This window comes from Eriocheir sinensis, chromosome 21, assembly GCF_024679095.1.
Source record: "Eriocheir sinensis breed Jianghai 21 chromosome 21, ASM2467909v1, whole genome shotgun sequence".
NCBI lineage: Eukaryota > Metazoa > Arthropoda > Malacostraca > Decapoda > Varunidae > Eriocheir > Eriocheir sinensis.
Window position 1 is genome coordinate 7867559 of NC_066529.1, and position 16691 is coordinate 7884249.

The 16691-nt window shown below is 48.2% G+C and overlaps 1 protein-coding gene across 3 annotated transcripts in view; it reads left to right on the forward strand.

The window, feature by feature from the left end:
• The window catches only part of LOC127001597 (uncharacterized), a 186591-nt gene that overhangs the window by 61191 nt on the left and 108709 nt on the right, over positions 1-16691 (forward strand). The window contains exon 3 of one of the 3 annotated variants that reach the window (XM_050866392.1): positions 12941-14241. The exons of the other annotated variants lie outside the window; for them this stretch is intronic. Within the exon in view, the coding sequence (XP_050722349.1) occupies positions 12941-13011 (71 nt within the window). The 3' untranslated portion in view covers positions 13012-14241. Of the gene's footprint in view, positions 1-12940; positions 14242-16691 lie in introns of those variants that run through there. 3 annotated transcript variants of the gene reach the window in all.

The following is a 16691-nucleotide window of genomic DNA, read 5'->3' on the forward strand; positions in this document are numbered from 1 at the left end:
GGCGGGAAGTGAAATCTGAAAGTGCACTGTTTACATGGTTGACGGGGAGGTGGGAGGTGGCGTAGGGAGAGAGGGAGAGGGAGGACGTAGAGGAGGAGGGGCAAGGGATGGAGGGAGAGAGGGAAGACGCTGAGGAGGAGGAGGGGAGGAGAGGGAGAAAAGGCGTAGAGGGAGAGAGAAGACATAAATGGACAGAAAACAGAGGAAGATGGGAATAAGAGAAGGAAGGAAGAAGAGGAAGGAAGGAAGGAAGAATGAGAAGTCTCTATTACTGACCTAAAATAAAAATAAAAACATTACAAACGTGTTTTTTAATGTTTGCGTAACGGAATAATGTTTACCGTGTGTGTGTGTGTGTGTGTGTGTGTGTGTGTGTGTGTGTGTGTGTGTGTGTGTGTGTGTGTGTAACGTTTCCGCTTTTCACTTACCTGTTCGTGTGTTCGTGAAAAGAAAGAAAAAAAGCGTAAATAGACTGGCCGTGTGACGCTTAATCACTGTATGGGGAAAGGTGGGGAGAAGGATGAGGGGAAGAGAAGGGGAGGGAGAGGAAGGGAAGGAGGTGAAGGGAAGGGGATGGGGATGGTGAGGGAGGGGAAAGGGAAGGGGAGTAGGGTGGTGAGGGAAGGGAAGGGAAGGGGAAGGTAGATGGAAGGGGAGGAGAAGAGAGAGAGAGAGAGAGAGAGAGAGAGAGAGAGAGAGAGAGAGAGAGAGAGAGAGAGAGAGAGAGAGAGAGAGAGAGAGAGAGAGAGAGAGAGAGAGAGAGCCTTGCCTTTCCTCTTCTCTCCATTCACGGCATTCATTCCTTTCTTTCCTACCCTTTTGTTATCCTCCTCCTCCTCCTCCTCCTCCTCCTGTTCTTGCACCATTCCCTCCCCGGACAAGAACTCGAATAAAAGGCATGAAAACCCACTCCTATAAACTAGAGAGAGAGAGAGAGAGAGAGAGAGAGAGAGAGAGAGAGAGAGAGAGAGAGAGAGAGAGAGAGAGAGCGGCCACAACCTTGGTCTCGCCACACAGCCTCGACTTTTTCCTGTCATTAATAAGAAAAATTCACCTTCATGACAGCGATGGTAGGCTTTGTTGACGCTCTCTCTCTCTCTCTCTCTCTCTCTCTCTCTCTCTCTGTCATGCAATCATTTCTTTTTTTTTCCTCTCGGCTCTCAGGACAGGACGAAAACAGATAATTGGAGGAAGGGGAGGTAGGGAGGGGAAGAGAGGGGAGAGGAAGGATAGTTAGGGGAAAAGGAAGGAGAATAAAGAGGAGTCAGAAAGGAAAAAAGGAGAATTGAGGGGAGGGGAGAAAGGGAGAAAAGAAGGGGAAGTGATTGAAGGGGAGGGAAGGAAGGGAAGGAGAGGGAGAGAGGAAAGTGAGGGGAGAGGGGAGAGGGGAAGGGAAGGGAAAGGAAGGGGAGGGGGGTCAGGTGTTTGTGGGAAATACGGGTCATAACCTCTCCTTGTGACCTTCAACCCTCGCTGACCTCGCCTTCCTGACAACACACACACACACACACACACACACACACACACACACACACACACACACACACACACACACAAACCAATTAGTTTCAAGTGCCAATCCTCTTTTTTTTTCCTTGAGTTTCCTCCTAATCTTGCCTCCCTCCCCCCACCCTGTTTTCTTCTCTCCTTCATCCCTCTTTTTTTTCCTCCCTCCTTCCTCCCTTTCTTCTTTCCTTTGCAGTTTCCCTCTCCACATTTTCTCCTATTCCTTCTACATCCTTTTTTTTTTTTTACCATTTCCTTCGCTCTTTATTATTTTATTTTCTCTCTCCCTTCCTTTCTCTCGCTTTATCCTCTTGTATCAATTCTTTTTATCTTTTCCTACATTTCTCTTTTGCTTATTTTTCCCCATTTTCCCCTCTCTTCTTTCCCCTCTTTCTTATCTTCTATCACTTGTTTTCATCTTTCTCTTCATTTCCGTCTTTCTATACTCTCCCAGTTTACATTTTTCCTCCTTTCCTTTCCTTCTCTCTCCCTTTCCTCCTTCTCTTCTAATTCCTTCCACACCCTTGCTTCCCATTCTCTCATTTTTCCATTTCTCCTTCCCTTTCTTCCTCTCTTCCGCCCTTCAAATCTTCCTTCCCTCCCTCCACCCTGTTTGTCTTTCCCTTCCTCGTCCGTCTTTCCTTTTCCTTTCTCTCCCTTCCTTCCGCCCTTCCAACAATGACATAAGCGTCTTTACATTTTTCTTCTTATCCCTTTCCTCACCCTTTCCTCCCTACGCTCCCTTTCTACACTTCCTCCCTCCTTTTCCTCCTCCCTTCCGGCCTTCCTTTCCTCCCAACAATAATTTCAGGTTTTCCACTTTTCATCCTTTCCTTTCCTCCCTCTACTCCCTTTCTCCCACTTCCTCCCTTTCTTCCTCCCTTTTGCCCCTTCCTTCCCTCCCATCAATAACTTACTCGTCTCTCTCTACATTTCATTCTATCCCTGCACTCTTTCTCCCTCCCTTTCTTCCCCCCTTCCGCCCTTCAACTTTTCCTTCCTCCACCTTGTTTTCCTTTTTCCCTTTTCATCTCTTTTCTTTACCCATTCTCCCTTCATTTTTCCCCTCCACCGTTTTCCTTTCCCCTTCATCATTCCCCTTTCTTTTCCCCTCTCCCCCTTTTCCCCTCCCTTTCTTCCACATTTCATCCTATCCTTTCCTTCCTATACTCCCTTCTCCCTCCCTCCCTTCGCCCTTCCTTCCAAACACTAACTTGAGCGTCTTGGGTGTGACTGTGAGTGCGGGGTCATGGAGGAAAGATGAGACAGACTAATGACCTCGAGTCTCGCCCCCACGAAGAGAGGAACCGAACCGAGCCGAGTCCAACGTCCGAGCCAAGCCGAGCACAGCACAGCATCGCCTTATCTCGCTCCGCACCTGCTGGCCGACTCCCGAGAGACGAATGGCACGCGCTGACAACAAATGGACCCGGAGTGAAATTAGACGTAATCGTATTGGTGGGGCGGATAGAAGCTGCCGTGCTGGGAGTCATGTATACAGCGTCCTGGTGTGTCGGTGTGGCTGTGCGGGGTTGGGTTATTGCCTACCTAGTCCTTTATCTGTCTGTGTGTCGGAGGGGGGAGGGGGGATGAATTCATGGGTTCTCAATATAGCTCATTTGATTGTGGGCGGCAGCTCTTTCCGCGGCGTATATAAAGTGTCTTTCTCTCGAAGCAATATCTGGCTTTGAAATCATAGGCGTGTATAACTGCTGGGATGTATATTGGTGTTAACACTAAAGCGGGGATGAATGGGCTCTCAGTATAGCTCCTTTGATTGGTGGGCGCCCTTTTCTACTCGTGTATATATCTCGCCAAATAAGGAGTCTTCCTCGAGGCAGTATCTGGCTTCGAAATCATTGCCCTGCACCTGCTGTGATGTATCCGGCAGCTAATACTGTAAGGGTAGTGTGAATGGGCTCTCAATATATATCCTTTGATTGACGGGAAAAAGTTGGAAAGTTTCGTTTAGTCGGCGCAACATCTTTGGTTATATGCCGGAGAGAGACAGAAGGGGAAGGATTGAATGGACGGTATAGTGTCTGCACCTCATGAAACCTATAAAGAATCTCTCACTTGGCAATAACTGTCTTCTAAATCATTGGCGTGTAATTGCTGGATATATACGACTTTTATTACTGAAGGGCTGGAGGTGGGGACGGCAGTCTTCCCCTCAAACACCAGCTTACAACGCGTCATATACAAGTAGTCTCTCTCTCTAGGTAATAAGCGGCTTCTAAATCATTAGCGTGTAACTGCAGTGATGTGTACGGCCCCCACAACTACTACCTCTACTGTTACTATTACTACCACTGCTGTTGCTTCTGCTGTTGCCCTTAATCATAATAACCACGTAATAGTCAGCAGCTGTCGGGAGCGTTATGCCTGTTGTCTAGACGCCCTGTGGTCACCCCCGTTCAGGTATTGGCCGGCTAACACTTTCCCGCGGGCTCTCACGGGTTGGTTCTCCTTCGTCGCTGCTCGCCGCCTGACACTAAGGAGATGGTGATGGATGGCTGATAATTGGTGGTTCCTATCATGGGTGGCGGTGTCATTTTTCTTGGTTTTGTTCTTGTTCTGTTTCTTGTTTTTGTTCATTCTTGTTCTTATTGTTCTTGTTCTTTCATATTTTTCTTCGTTTATGTCTTGTCCCTACTTGTTCTTGTTCTCGTTATTCTCGTTATTTTTCTTCATGTTCTTCGTTTTGTTCCTAGTCTTGTTCTTGTTCTTTTTTCTTCGTTTCCTGTTTCTTGTTTTAGTTCTTTTATTGTTTTTGTTATCAATATTTCTCTCCATCTATCTATCTATCCATTTCTCTATCTGTCTATCCATCTATCTATCTATCTATCTCATTTAAGGTAATACATAAGACTCCCAATACTCTAATAACCATAACATTAAGCTTCACCGAATGGCCGCAGGAGGAAGGCGCCGCTGGAGGCCGAAGTAGTATTAGTATCGGTCATTCAGCGACGGCCATTATATTCCATTACAGCGAAGCCGGTCATGTGTCTGGACCGCGATATCGCCGCCTGGTTGACACAAACATCGGGAGAGCCATACTGCTCCTCTTAATTGTTATGATTGGGGAGCTTCATGTAATATCTGTAATACTTAATAATGCTTTCACGCGACACAAACACTACCGAGGCTTCAGTATATATAAGCTGTTGAGTATTTTGCAACGTTTAATTGGTTCGTTTGGGTTTTCCTGTCGAGAGTAAGACTGGTTTCTTTATATCTTTTTGTACATGTTGAAGTTTTTTTATGTACTCACTAATATCTTCACACACCACAAGTATCTCGTCCTGTATAAGCAAGTCATCGAGTATTTTGAGATGCTCCGTTGGTTTGTCTTTAAAATGCGGTGTTTTCGTTTGGAGAGTAAGACGAGTTCTCTTATCTTTCTCTATATTTTGAATTCTGATGAGTTCACTAATACAGCTCTATACGTATAAAAGCCTCTGAGTATTCTGCGACCCTCGATTGGCTCGTCTTTAAAATTCAGTGTTTTCGTATGGACAATAAGGTTCAATAAGGCTGCTTCTTTCATATCTTTCTCTACATGCTGAAATTTTATCTGCTCACAAAGACCTCAAAACACAACACAAACGTTTGCCTCCATAGACATAAATATAAATAGTTAGATAGATAAATAGATAAGGAGATAGATATGTAATTTGTTAAAGTTAGTAAAAAGAGAAAGAGAGGGTGGGACAGAGGTGTGTTTCGCTCTCAAAACTTCTACACACGAAACAAGTGCAACGCGGTATGAATATATATTAAAAAAGAAAAGTTCGCCATGGTTATGTGTGCATGGCGGGCTGGCGGGCGGGCGGCGCAGAACTTAGCAATTAGCAGCGTGACTTTCGCGGACACAGGCAGAGGGTGTGAAAGGGTCCGCCGAGTGCACGCCAGCCGCATCACGTGACTTGGCAGGTTAATGAGAGCCGCCCCTACGTACTACCGGCACTAATTAATTTTTGCAGGTGACGGAACGGGGATGAAAGTGTTATAATGATCTTCCGCGCGTGTGTGTGTGTGTGTGTGTGTGTGTGTGTGTGTGTGTGTGTGTGTGTGTGTGTGTGGGGGTGGGTGGGTGTGTATGTATGTAGTGTGTATGTATGAATGTATGTAAGTATGTATGTATGTATATGTATGTATGTATGTATGAATGTTTGTAAGTATGTATGTATATATGTATGTATGTATGTATGTATGTATGTATGGCAAATAAACAGGTAAACAGACAGAAAGACAGACATAAAAAAAGACAAGAACAAACACAGAGAAACAGACAGACATAGAAGGTGAGTAACAGAGAAATATACTTAGACAGATAGAAAGACAGACAGACAGACACCCAGACAGACAGACAGACAGCAAAAGATACGGTGATGAAAGATAAATGAAGGCAGCAATTTCCGCATGCAAATGAACGAACATTAAACAGACAAACAGACAGATAGACAGAGATAGATAGATAGATAGACACGGACTAATGGACTGATAGTGGAAGAGGAATTAGACACATCCGCCTACAAAAAAAAGTGTGAGAGAGAGAGAGAGAGAGAGAGAGAGAGAGAGAGAGAGAGAGAGAGAGAGAGAGAGACTCCTTTCTGTTCCTGTCACGCAAAGTTTCATAATAACAACAATTAGCATTTGCATACACACACACACACACACACACACACACACACACACACACACACACACACACACACACACACACACACATACACAATACATTTTTAGGTCATTTTCTCGCTCAGTAATTTATTAGCCTTCACTCCTCCTCCTCCTCCTCCTCCTCCTCCTCCTCCTCCTCCTCCTCGTTCTTCCATTGTCATCTGTCTCTCTCTTTCTCTTCATCTCCCTCTCACTTTTCTCTCACCTTTGCCCTCTCTATTTATCCCTTATGACGTATTCTTCCCTTTTGCATCATCTCCCTTTCTTCTTTTTTCTTCCTTTCCCATAATTATCCCTTCTCTCTCTCTCTCTCTCTCTCTCTCTCTCTCTCTCTCCTTTGCTTGCTCTCTCCCTTATTCATTTCTCCCTTTAACTTCTCCCTACTTCTCCCTTCTCCATAATGCTCCCTTATATAAAGATAGTGTTCTCTCCCTCTGCCTGTCTCCTTGTCCCTCCCTTCTCCCTCTCTCCCGTAATGAATGCTCCCTTATAGTTTATCCTCGCCTCTCATCTACTCCCTTACCCTCATCTACTCTCCCTGACCCGTCCCCTCTCCCTCACTTCCACCCCGCCCACCACCACTAGCCTTTCTCCTCCACCTGTCCACCCACTCACCAGGGCAGCGATCCCCTTCAAACAGTTACCTCTTATTGCCTCCCCTCCCCACCCCTACCCTTTTATTCCTCCCCTGTACCCTCCCTCCAACCTTCCCCCCCTTAACACACTCCACGGCCATTCCCACCCTAGCTTCGGACAATCAATACCCTGAGAATGGTGGGTAATTTTCTCCCTTCCCCCTCGTGTGGAAGGGGGGAGAGGAGGGGACTGGGGTCGAGGTCAGATGCTAGGAGAAACTGGGGAGTGGTTGAGGGTATGGGAGGAGCTTGAGGGGTAAAGGGGAGAAGAATGGGGGTTTTGGTGGAGGAATAGAGTGGGGGGGGTGGAATGGGTGTAGGGAATTGGGTGAAGGAGGGGCGAGAGGGGGGATGGGGTGGCGTGTGGAGCAGGGGATGGAATTACATGGATGACTGAGGTGCAAGGACAGGTGCGGGGGGCGGGGGGCGGCGTGGCGTGGGAGGGGCGTGGGAAGCCAAGGGGACAGTGACACCTTCGCTGTTAAAGGGTCACTGTAGGGCGAACTCAACCGAAGCTAAGGTGTTGGGGTGGCGACGCAGCGGCAGGGGCAAGGGTTGGGGGGCGGGTAGGGGGGACGGTGCGCCACGTATTTATGCTGGGTCTCGCCTGGGGGGGGGTGGGGGGAGAAGGGAATCCTGTCCTTGTTGGGGTCTCTTTCGGTGTTTGTCATGCGGTGAATAACAAGGCGTTATTAAATTGACGTGATTTTTGTTGCTGTTCTACTTTATTTTTTTTTTATTTTTCTATTTTGTATTCTCTTGTTCTGCTTTACTTTTTTCCTTCAGGTTATTCTTTTTTTGTGTTTATTTCTCTTGTTGTTAATTTTCTTTTTATTCTTCTTGCATATGTTGTTGTTGTTGTTGTTCATGTCGGCAAAGCTTTGAGGTTTTGTGGAGGTGGTGAGCCCTGGACACGCTTGGCTGTGGTGGACGCCGGGCGGCCGCCTTCAGGAGTGACTCACCGAGGGAGGGAGGGAAGGAGGAAAGAAGTGAGGGCGGAGGCGGGGGGAGGGAGGGAGGGGATTACAAGAGCAATTTAGGTAACGTTTCCGGTGCCGGCGGTAACGGGAGTGGCGATCTGCTGCCGCGCGGAGGGGCGTGTGGAGGGAAGGGAGGAGTGGGAGGAAGGAGGAGGGGGAGGAAGGAGGAGGGGGAGAGGGGAGGATGAAGGGAAGTTAGCCTGGACTAGAAGACCAACTAGCTGGAAAATTACTGTACTGATTAGCTTAGTAATGTCGAGGCCACTGGACGGGAGGTCAGCTGGGCCCGGCCATGCACCCGCCTGAACACCACGGATGCCGCGGCGCTGCACGACCCCCGACCCCGCCCAGACCCCCACCTGAACACGAGTCACGGGGCTGGTGACCTGTGCTGCCCAATACCTGTGTATGGGACCTGGGTGCTGACCTGGCCCGGCGCTGCCCTCACTATCTTCACCACCACCACCGCCCCCTCTAAGCTTTGCTGACTCCCTCAACCCAACTTTCGGTTGTGTCGAGCTCACGCTGCCGAGACTTGATTGTTTGCTTTGAAAACTATTCCTCGCACCAATCAGGCCGGCACACTTCAGGAGCGAGTGTAGGTTGTTCGGAGTTCTAGACAACGGTGAATATCCGCGGGGAATCGCGAAAGGTCATGAGTGGATAATTAATTAAATTACGGAGTGTCGCTACTTTAATGGGGAGGATCGAGCAGGACATGACTTGTGATTAAAAAAATACCATATGAAAAAAAAGTTAATTCAATAGTAACTCAATGACGGACAGTTTGAGTAGAGACACTCAGAGGTATAATACTTAAAACTAAATAAATGAAGAGAGAGACCTGTGATAACCAGCGATGCCTGCAGACGGCAACGAGGAAGTTTAGCTCGGGATCTGGACGTTTGTTGACGACGGCTCAGCAGTGTTTGTTAAGCTTGTGTGTACCAGGCGGGGGGGGAGCGGTGTAGGTCACCCCTCGTGTAGCGGTGGCTGAGGACTGACATAGGCCTGATGTGAGCTGCGGGCCTCGGAGCGGAGGGTACACCATACGGTACTGTGTGTGTGTGTGTGTGTGTGTGTGTGTGTGTGTGTGTGTGAGGGTAACAGAAACCTGAAGGGAGGAAGGAAGGAAACAGCTGAGGGACGGAAGGAGAGACGGCGAGTAGGAGGGGCGAGTTGTGATGAGGAGGAGGGGAGGGAGGGAGGGGTCGGTCAGCACGTCTGCACGACCACGGAAGTTCTTGAGCGCTTCACGCCACCGCCAGCACCGCGCCGCCGCCATCCTGCAAGAGACCAGAGGGACGAGGGTCGCGGCGCAGGGCTGGCGGTGGTGTGGCGACGCTGGACTGTGTGGTGTCACGTCCTGGACCAGTTGGGGCTCATGATCATCCCTTCACCCCCCCTCGCCCCCCACCCACCCCGCCGCCACAGTACCGCGTTCTCAGTTCTTCCTGCACGTCATTGTCACGTCGTTTGTGGTGTGAAGGAGGGAAAGGAAGGGAGAGGTGACAGTCTCGTCCTTCCTTTCCTTCCGCACCTTCTCTTTCACACCTCTCCTTCCCTTCCACACCTCTCCTTCCCTTCCACACCTCTCCTTCCCTTCCACATGTCTCCTTCCCTTCCACACCTCTCCTTCCCTTCCACACCTCTCCTTCCCTTCCACACCTCTCCTTCCCTTCCACACCTCTCCTTCCCTTCCACATGTCTCCTTCCCTTCCACACTCTCCTTCCCCACCACATCTTACCTTCCACATCTCTCCTTCCCTTCCACTTCTTTTCTTCGCTTCCACACTTCTTCCCTTCCACCGACGCTCCAATTTCCTCTAATGACCCGCGTGGCATCAAATCGTTGAGTGGAGGTGACCTGATCTCATGGTTTAGGGGGAGGAGGAGGAGGAGGAGGAGGAGGAGGAGAGGGGGTTAAAGGCAACTGACCCTCTCCCTCATCTCGACGACTCATCTCAGGCTGTCCTTTCCTCGCTTCTGTACCCACTCGTCTCCCCATTGCCTTATCGCAACCTCATTTAACTCCCCTTAACATCCTCAACATCCTCCCCACGTCCCAAACTCTCAGCCTCCAAATACTTGCCCTCACCTCCTCACTAATGTTCCTCACCTCACCTGTGCTTCACTTCTACCCATGTTCCTCACCTCCTCATATTTGCTTCACCTCATACATGTCCCTCACCTCGTCACACCTGTTAATTACCTCATACCTGTGTCTCACCTCCACAAATGTTCCTCACCTTCTTACACCTGTTAATCACTTCTCATACCTGTTCTTCACTTCATCACACCTGTTAATCACCTTCTTATACCTGTTCCCCACTTCATCACACCTGTCACTCACCTGCTTACACCTGTTAATCACTTTCTCAGACCTGTTCCTCACTTCATCACACCTGTCACTCACCTGCTTACACCTGTTAATCACCTACGTACACCTGTTGATCACCTTCTCATACCTGTTCCTCACTCCATCACACCTGTTAATCATCTACTTACACCTGTTCTTCACCTCAGCTAACACCATTTAATTCCCCTTCACCTCTTCCACAGATGTTCGATTACACTGTCTTGATACCTTGCCTCCCACACATCTTGTCTCCCCCCACCCCCCACCTGGCTCCCCCTCACCTGGCTCCCTCCTTACCTACCTCCCCCCTCACCTGGCTCCCTCTTCAACACAATTTCATTTTACTTCACCTCTTCCACAAATTATCAAGCACCATGTCTTTATACTTTCCTCCCCTATCCCCCCCACCCCCACCTGACTCCCCACTCCCCCACTTCACTTGGCTCCTCCCCACACATGCCCAGCCTCTCCCCTTGCCCAGCCTCTCCTCCTGCCCAGCCTCTCACTCTGCCTGCTCCTCGTGACCTAGCCTGCTGGCCCTGCTCAGTTTGGCCCCTTCACCTGCTCCCGGCCCTTCACTTCCAACCTGTCTTATTTGCCACACTCAGCAGGAAACAGGTCTCTTAGTAGTACGCCTGCGGCAGGGTAGACAAGAGCAGGTCCAGGTGTGTATAGTTGCATGTGGGAGGGCAAGGTAGCAGGGCCAAGTTAAGGACAGGCAGGGAGATGATGACAGGGTATTGGATAAGGAGGAGTAGGAGGGGTGTGAAATGGGGGTGATTTTTTTTTAAAGCAAAGGAGAAACACAAGGGCACAAAAAAGGAAACAACAATAAAAAAAGCCTGCTACTCGCTGCTCCTGTAAAGAATCCGAAGAGGTGGCGGAAAGAGCAGTCAATTACGTGTGGAAATTTAAGCTGGGCACTGATTAAAGAAAGGGTACTCGAGCAATGGGCAGTGATGGGGAACGGGAAAGGTTATGGGGAGAGTGAAAGAGAAAATAGGAGGATGAATTTATGAGTGACTTTATAGGGGGTCGCCTTAATCAGCACGATGAATGTGTGTGTGTGTGTGTGTGTGTGTGTGTGTGTGTGTGTGTGTGTGTATTCATTTCGTGTGTGTCTGTGTCTGACTGTATCTGCCACGGTGGTCTAAATCCTCCAGAGTCCGTCATGTGTGTGTGTGTGTGTGTGTGTGTGTGTGTGTGTGTGTGTGTGTGTGTGTGCGCGTCATACTTCACCAGTGGAACAGTTCAATCACCTCGCCTCCTCGTGGAACAGTTCCGGGAGTCATCGCGGCCCACAGAGCTGCCAGTGGTCCGTGTCTGTGTTCCACGCCTCCCCGCGGTGCCTGCAGTGTTACGTTACTGTGTTGCCGTGCGGTGGCGTGGTGGTGGTGGTGATGACAGACCTTGGTGATGATGTTGCGTGGTGGTGGGGGGACGTGGGAGCTAGCAGGGATTGGGAGAGGCTTAGAAGGATAGCAGAGGTTGGCGGGGGGCAGGGGAAACTATCATAAACTGACAGGAGGGGCGGCAGGGTGTTGGTGGAGGCTAGGAAGGTGTTATGAGGACTGGAGGAGGGGGGAGGTAGGAAGAGTTCGTGTGGTCTGGGGGGTCTAGGAAAGTTTGACGAGAGTTTGGGGGCTGTAGGGCTGGGGGGTGTCCAAGCTGTGTCATCCCCAGCCTCAGTGCATGAAGTGTTGCGTTAGTGTTGCATATAGACAGGCATGAGCGGCGGCGGTGGTGGTGATGATGATGGTGGTGTTGTCTTGGGCATGGGGTGGTCTGGGTGGGAAGTTGGGGGGGATAGGTGGCTGGAAAGGGATTGGGGACTTTGACGGGGATGGTAGGGACTAGGTGGCTGTAGAGGGGTTGGGGTAATTGGGTGGCTGGGAAGGGGTTAAGGGACTGGGTGGCTGGCTAGGGATTGGGGGGATGACTAGCTGGAAAGTGGTTGGGGATAGTTCGGCGGGGGTTATTGGGAGGGTGTTGTCCAGGCCCGTGTCACCCCCCATTCCCCAGTCTTCCCCAGTCCCCGTGTGGCGTAACGGGCCGCCGGTGACTCCGTAAGCTTGGCACCATCACTCTTTTTTACGGCGCCGCTGCAGGGAGGGAGGAGGCAGCGGCCGAGGGGATTACAGGCATTAGCGCGGCATTACTGTGTTACGGCGGCGGCTTTTTCGCATAATTACGGGACGGGGGGGATGAGAGCAGGTGGCGGAGAGGGGGAGTAGGTGGAGGAGTGACTGGGTTGGGGAGGAATGGGATGGAGGGGACGAAGAGGAGGAGGTGGGGAGTCCTTGGGTTTGGGAAGAACTGTTGTAGGACGGGACGGTGGGGACGAAGGGGAAAGGAGTTAGTGGATAGGCGTAGAGGCTGGGGAGGGACTGGTCGGGATTGCAGACCGAGGAGGAGGAGGAGGAGGCAGAGGGACTGGATGGGTCGGGGTGTTGAGGGAGGGGGAGGTGTTGTAGGACGAGAGAAAACGTATCATTCCGAGTGGAGCAAAGGGTGACTAAGGAATACAGACTCGAGCTTAGGGTTTCGACATCTTATTTGCTTATGCTTTCCTAGTTTTTTATTGGTGTTGTTCTTGTTTTCTACTTCACAGCTCATCATCATATGGTCCAAGAAACACTTTAATTTAGTAGTGAGGAAAATATTGACAACTTAACTTTTTTGTCGTATTCTCAGTATGGTGAAATTAAACATGCATTATTTTTGACGTGCGTTGCTATTTTTTTTACTGATTTCATGTTTTCTCATTGCAGGTACGTGTCGCGAGGCTGGAGACGAGGGATGGAGAGTAACGCGGCGTAAGATAAGTCGCAACACGCTGTAAATTTAAGCTTCAAGTGTACATATGTGGGACCCTTCATTAATATTTTTGTTATTATTATTATTATTATTATTATTATTATTATTATTATTATTATTATTATTATTATTATTATTATTTTTATTATTATATTTCGACTGTCTTCGTTAGGGATCAGCATCGCGCATCATCCGTTTCGAACTCTTCCTGTCCTCTGCATCTTACCTCTTGCAGACTCCTTACGTTCTTATGTTCTTATGTTCCTTGTCACGCCAAATGCTTCAGGCCCTTCCCTCTACTCACCACATATATAAATCTCCTCTCTCGCCTTCCCCTTTTGCTTTTTTCATGGCGAGTCTATCTCCAGCATCCTTCTCTCGATATACCCAGCATCTCTCCTTTACATTATGTCCTCCATCTCAATTTAGACTCCCTCGCTTTGCCTCCTCACCGTCTAACTTGCTGAACTGTCTTTCTAATATACTCTTTCTTCTCCTGTCCATCCTTGTCACACCCAGCGGTAATCTAGCATCTTTACATCCGCCGCCTTCACTGTCGCCTCCTGTCTCTCCGTTAGTGCTTATTCCGTCACCAAACCATAGACCTCACCTGATCTCACTACCTCTACTAAAAATAATTAACCTTCCCTTTCATTCTCATTGGTACCGTTCTGTCACAACTCGTTCCTGCTACTCCCGACTTCCTCTCTAAACCTTGGCAACCCGGCATACGCTTTCTCTATACCCATAAAAAAACCACTGATCTTCTCATTGCTTCTTAACCTACATTCTCTGAGCAAACATCGCATCTATAGTGATTTTACCCGGCCTGAAATACTGCTCACTAATCCTTTTCCTGTTCTCTAAACGTATATAGATTAAACTACCTATTCCCATTCCTTCATGCCTCATTATTATTACCATAGTATGCCCTGTGTGTATGTATGAATAGAGTGGAGTTTTGTGTAGTTACCCTTCAAATGCCTAGTTTTCTCTATTCTCTGGCGCTCATTTTCTACTGGAGAGTTTTAGGGAGACTCATCCAACCTGCTGCATACATCTTCCTTTGTATATAGGGACTGTAGGAAGCTTATGTATACTTCTTTACGCATAGATCTGTATATAGTAGTTTCTTGTAGTCTCCTTATCTCATTGTGTCTTTGTACATTGCTCTGAAACTTTATTATCATTATTATTATTATTATTATTATTATTATTATTATTATTATTATTATTATTATTATTATTATTATTATTATTATTATTATTATTATTATTATTATTATTGTGTGAAAGTTGAATAAATAAAGCCGTGCAATGACATCAAAACTATCTTACTTGCTTTCATTTTCTTCCACCTTCCTTGGTTCTCGCCCCCCCCCCCCCCTCCCCCTTCCCCTAGTCAACCCATCCTTCCTCCTTCTCCTCCTCCTCCACTTTCCGTTACCTTCCCTTCTCCTCCAGTCTTCTTTCCTCTTCTTCCTCTCCTTTCTTTCTTGCTCCTCCTTTCTTCCCACTGATTTTCCCCTTCCTTTCTTCTTCTTCTTCTTCTTCTTCTTCTTCTTCTTTTACCTACTCATACCTTTCTTCCTTGTCATAACCGTCTTTTTCCTTATTTTTCCTCCTCTTTTTCCTCCTCTTCCTCCTCTTCCTTTTCCTCCTCCTCTTCCTCTTCCTCCTCCTCCTCCTTCCAACAGTTTATCTGGGCATGAATCAACACAGGGAAAGACAAAGAAAAAGGGTGAGAAGAAGGAAGAGGTGAAGGGGTTGAGAGAGAGAGAGAGAGAGAGAGAGAGAGAGAGAGAGAGAGAGAGAGAGAGAGAGAGAGAGAGAGAGAGAGAGAAAGGATGGGGGGGGTATGAAAGGGAAAGGTTACTGAAGGAGACCTCATATTATGCATCCTCGTTGTCCTCCTCCTCCTCCTCCTCCTCCTCCCCCCTTCACACAGTACCTCTTGTTTCGCCTGGGTGATGAGAGTGAAGATACTTGACCTACTCTATAACAATTTTTCTTTTTCTTTTTCTTTTATTTCGTTCCTTTGGTCGAGTGTTCGTATTTTTATTTATTTTGGTGTTGTTTACCTTTTATTTTACTTTATTTTTATTTTTTTCACTTTATTTTTTCTTATATTTCTTCATAGTATATATATATATATTTTTATTTTTTTAATGTTTATTTATTTTTTCTATTTTTGCTGTTTCTAGTTTCTTTTTTTTTCTTTTTTCAATGCGTTCCTTTTTTTTTCTGTCATTCTGCCGTTCTTCATATCCTGTTTTTTTCGTTTCCTGTTTTTCAATTCAGTTCTTTTCTTTAGTTTTTCCTTATTCTTTATTCATTGCATTCCCCATATTTCTTTCCTTTTTTCTATCTTTCCTGTTTTCCTTCTTACATTTCCTACATTTTTCTTGCCATATTATCTTACTTTCTTCATCCCTCTTTCCTCCTTTCTTCCTACTCTTTCTTCCTTTTTTCTCTATATAATTCTTCAGTCGTTCAGGAATGTCCGTTACGAGTGTTTGCTATTCACTCGTACAGTTACCTCAGTTCCTTGCATCGTTATATCATTACACACTGTTATGGTCGTTGGGGAGGAACTGCGTTGGATACAATGTGCTACTGATGCTGATGATGGCTTGGTCTGTTACTTTTGAATATGTGTGTGTGTGTGTGTGTGTGTGTGTGTGTGTGTGTGTGTGTGTGTGTGTTAATAGGGCCATTGTCGGGGCCATTCAGCCACTTAGTACAATTTAGTCCACCAACGGACGGACGAGAGTCGGGGCGCCGCGTGTCCCTCTTTTCTGTGCATGCTGGAGGAGGAGGAGGAGGAGGAGGAACGTTGGTGATTGCTTGTGGGAGTGCCGGATAACGTTCCCTTGCTGGCAAAGTATGCGAACACACACACACACACACACACACACACACACTGAATAAAGAAAAATAATATTGAGAGAGAGAGAGAGAGAGAGAGAGAGAGAGAGAGAGAGAGAGAGAGAGAGAGAGAGAGAGAGAGAGAGAGAGAGATTGGGCGAGAAAACTGTTTCTCGTGTAGTAACAAGAATGGGCATCGTTCGTCCCGGTGTGAGGCGTCACTGCCCCGGGAAGTGGTGGGCGGCGCCGAGGGCGACAGTGACTCCCCGGGCAGCAGGTGTCTGCATGGCGGCCTGGCGCCCTGCGTCACCTGTGCCGGCTGTCCCGTCCCGCTGCGCTGCGATGAAGGAGCTCCACCCCGCCAGAACCTGCCATCCGCCTACCTCCTCACATGCTTCTGGTTCACGTTTATCAAGAATTTATTTTTTCTTCAACTCTGTGAGGCCTCTTAGACCAAGTCACTCAGCCTCAGCCGGGCCGGGGCGGTGAAGGGACAAGCGTGAGCCGCATCACCGATGACTGCCAACGAAAATCAGGAAACATAAAATTAAAAATAAACGATGTTTTTGTAGATGATTAAATACAAACCAGAGGCTGGGGATCTTAGTACCACTCCGAGGCGTGACAGCAAGAACATTGCAGAGCAATCCTTCCCCGGCGGCGCCACGCCCAGGCCGCCGTTACTCACGCCGCCCACGGCCTGAGACCCTCCTGGGGGACCGCTGGGATAAATCGGCGTTATTAAGGCTCTGAAAATTGTTGTGCGCTAAGAGACTCGCTTCTCTACCTCCGCCTTTTCCCCAGCAGCAGCAGCAGCACTCCCCTCCCCCCACCTCA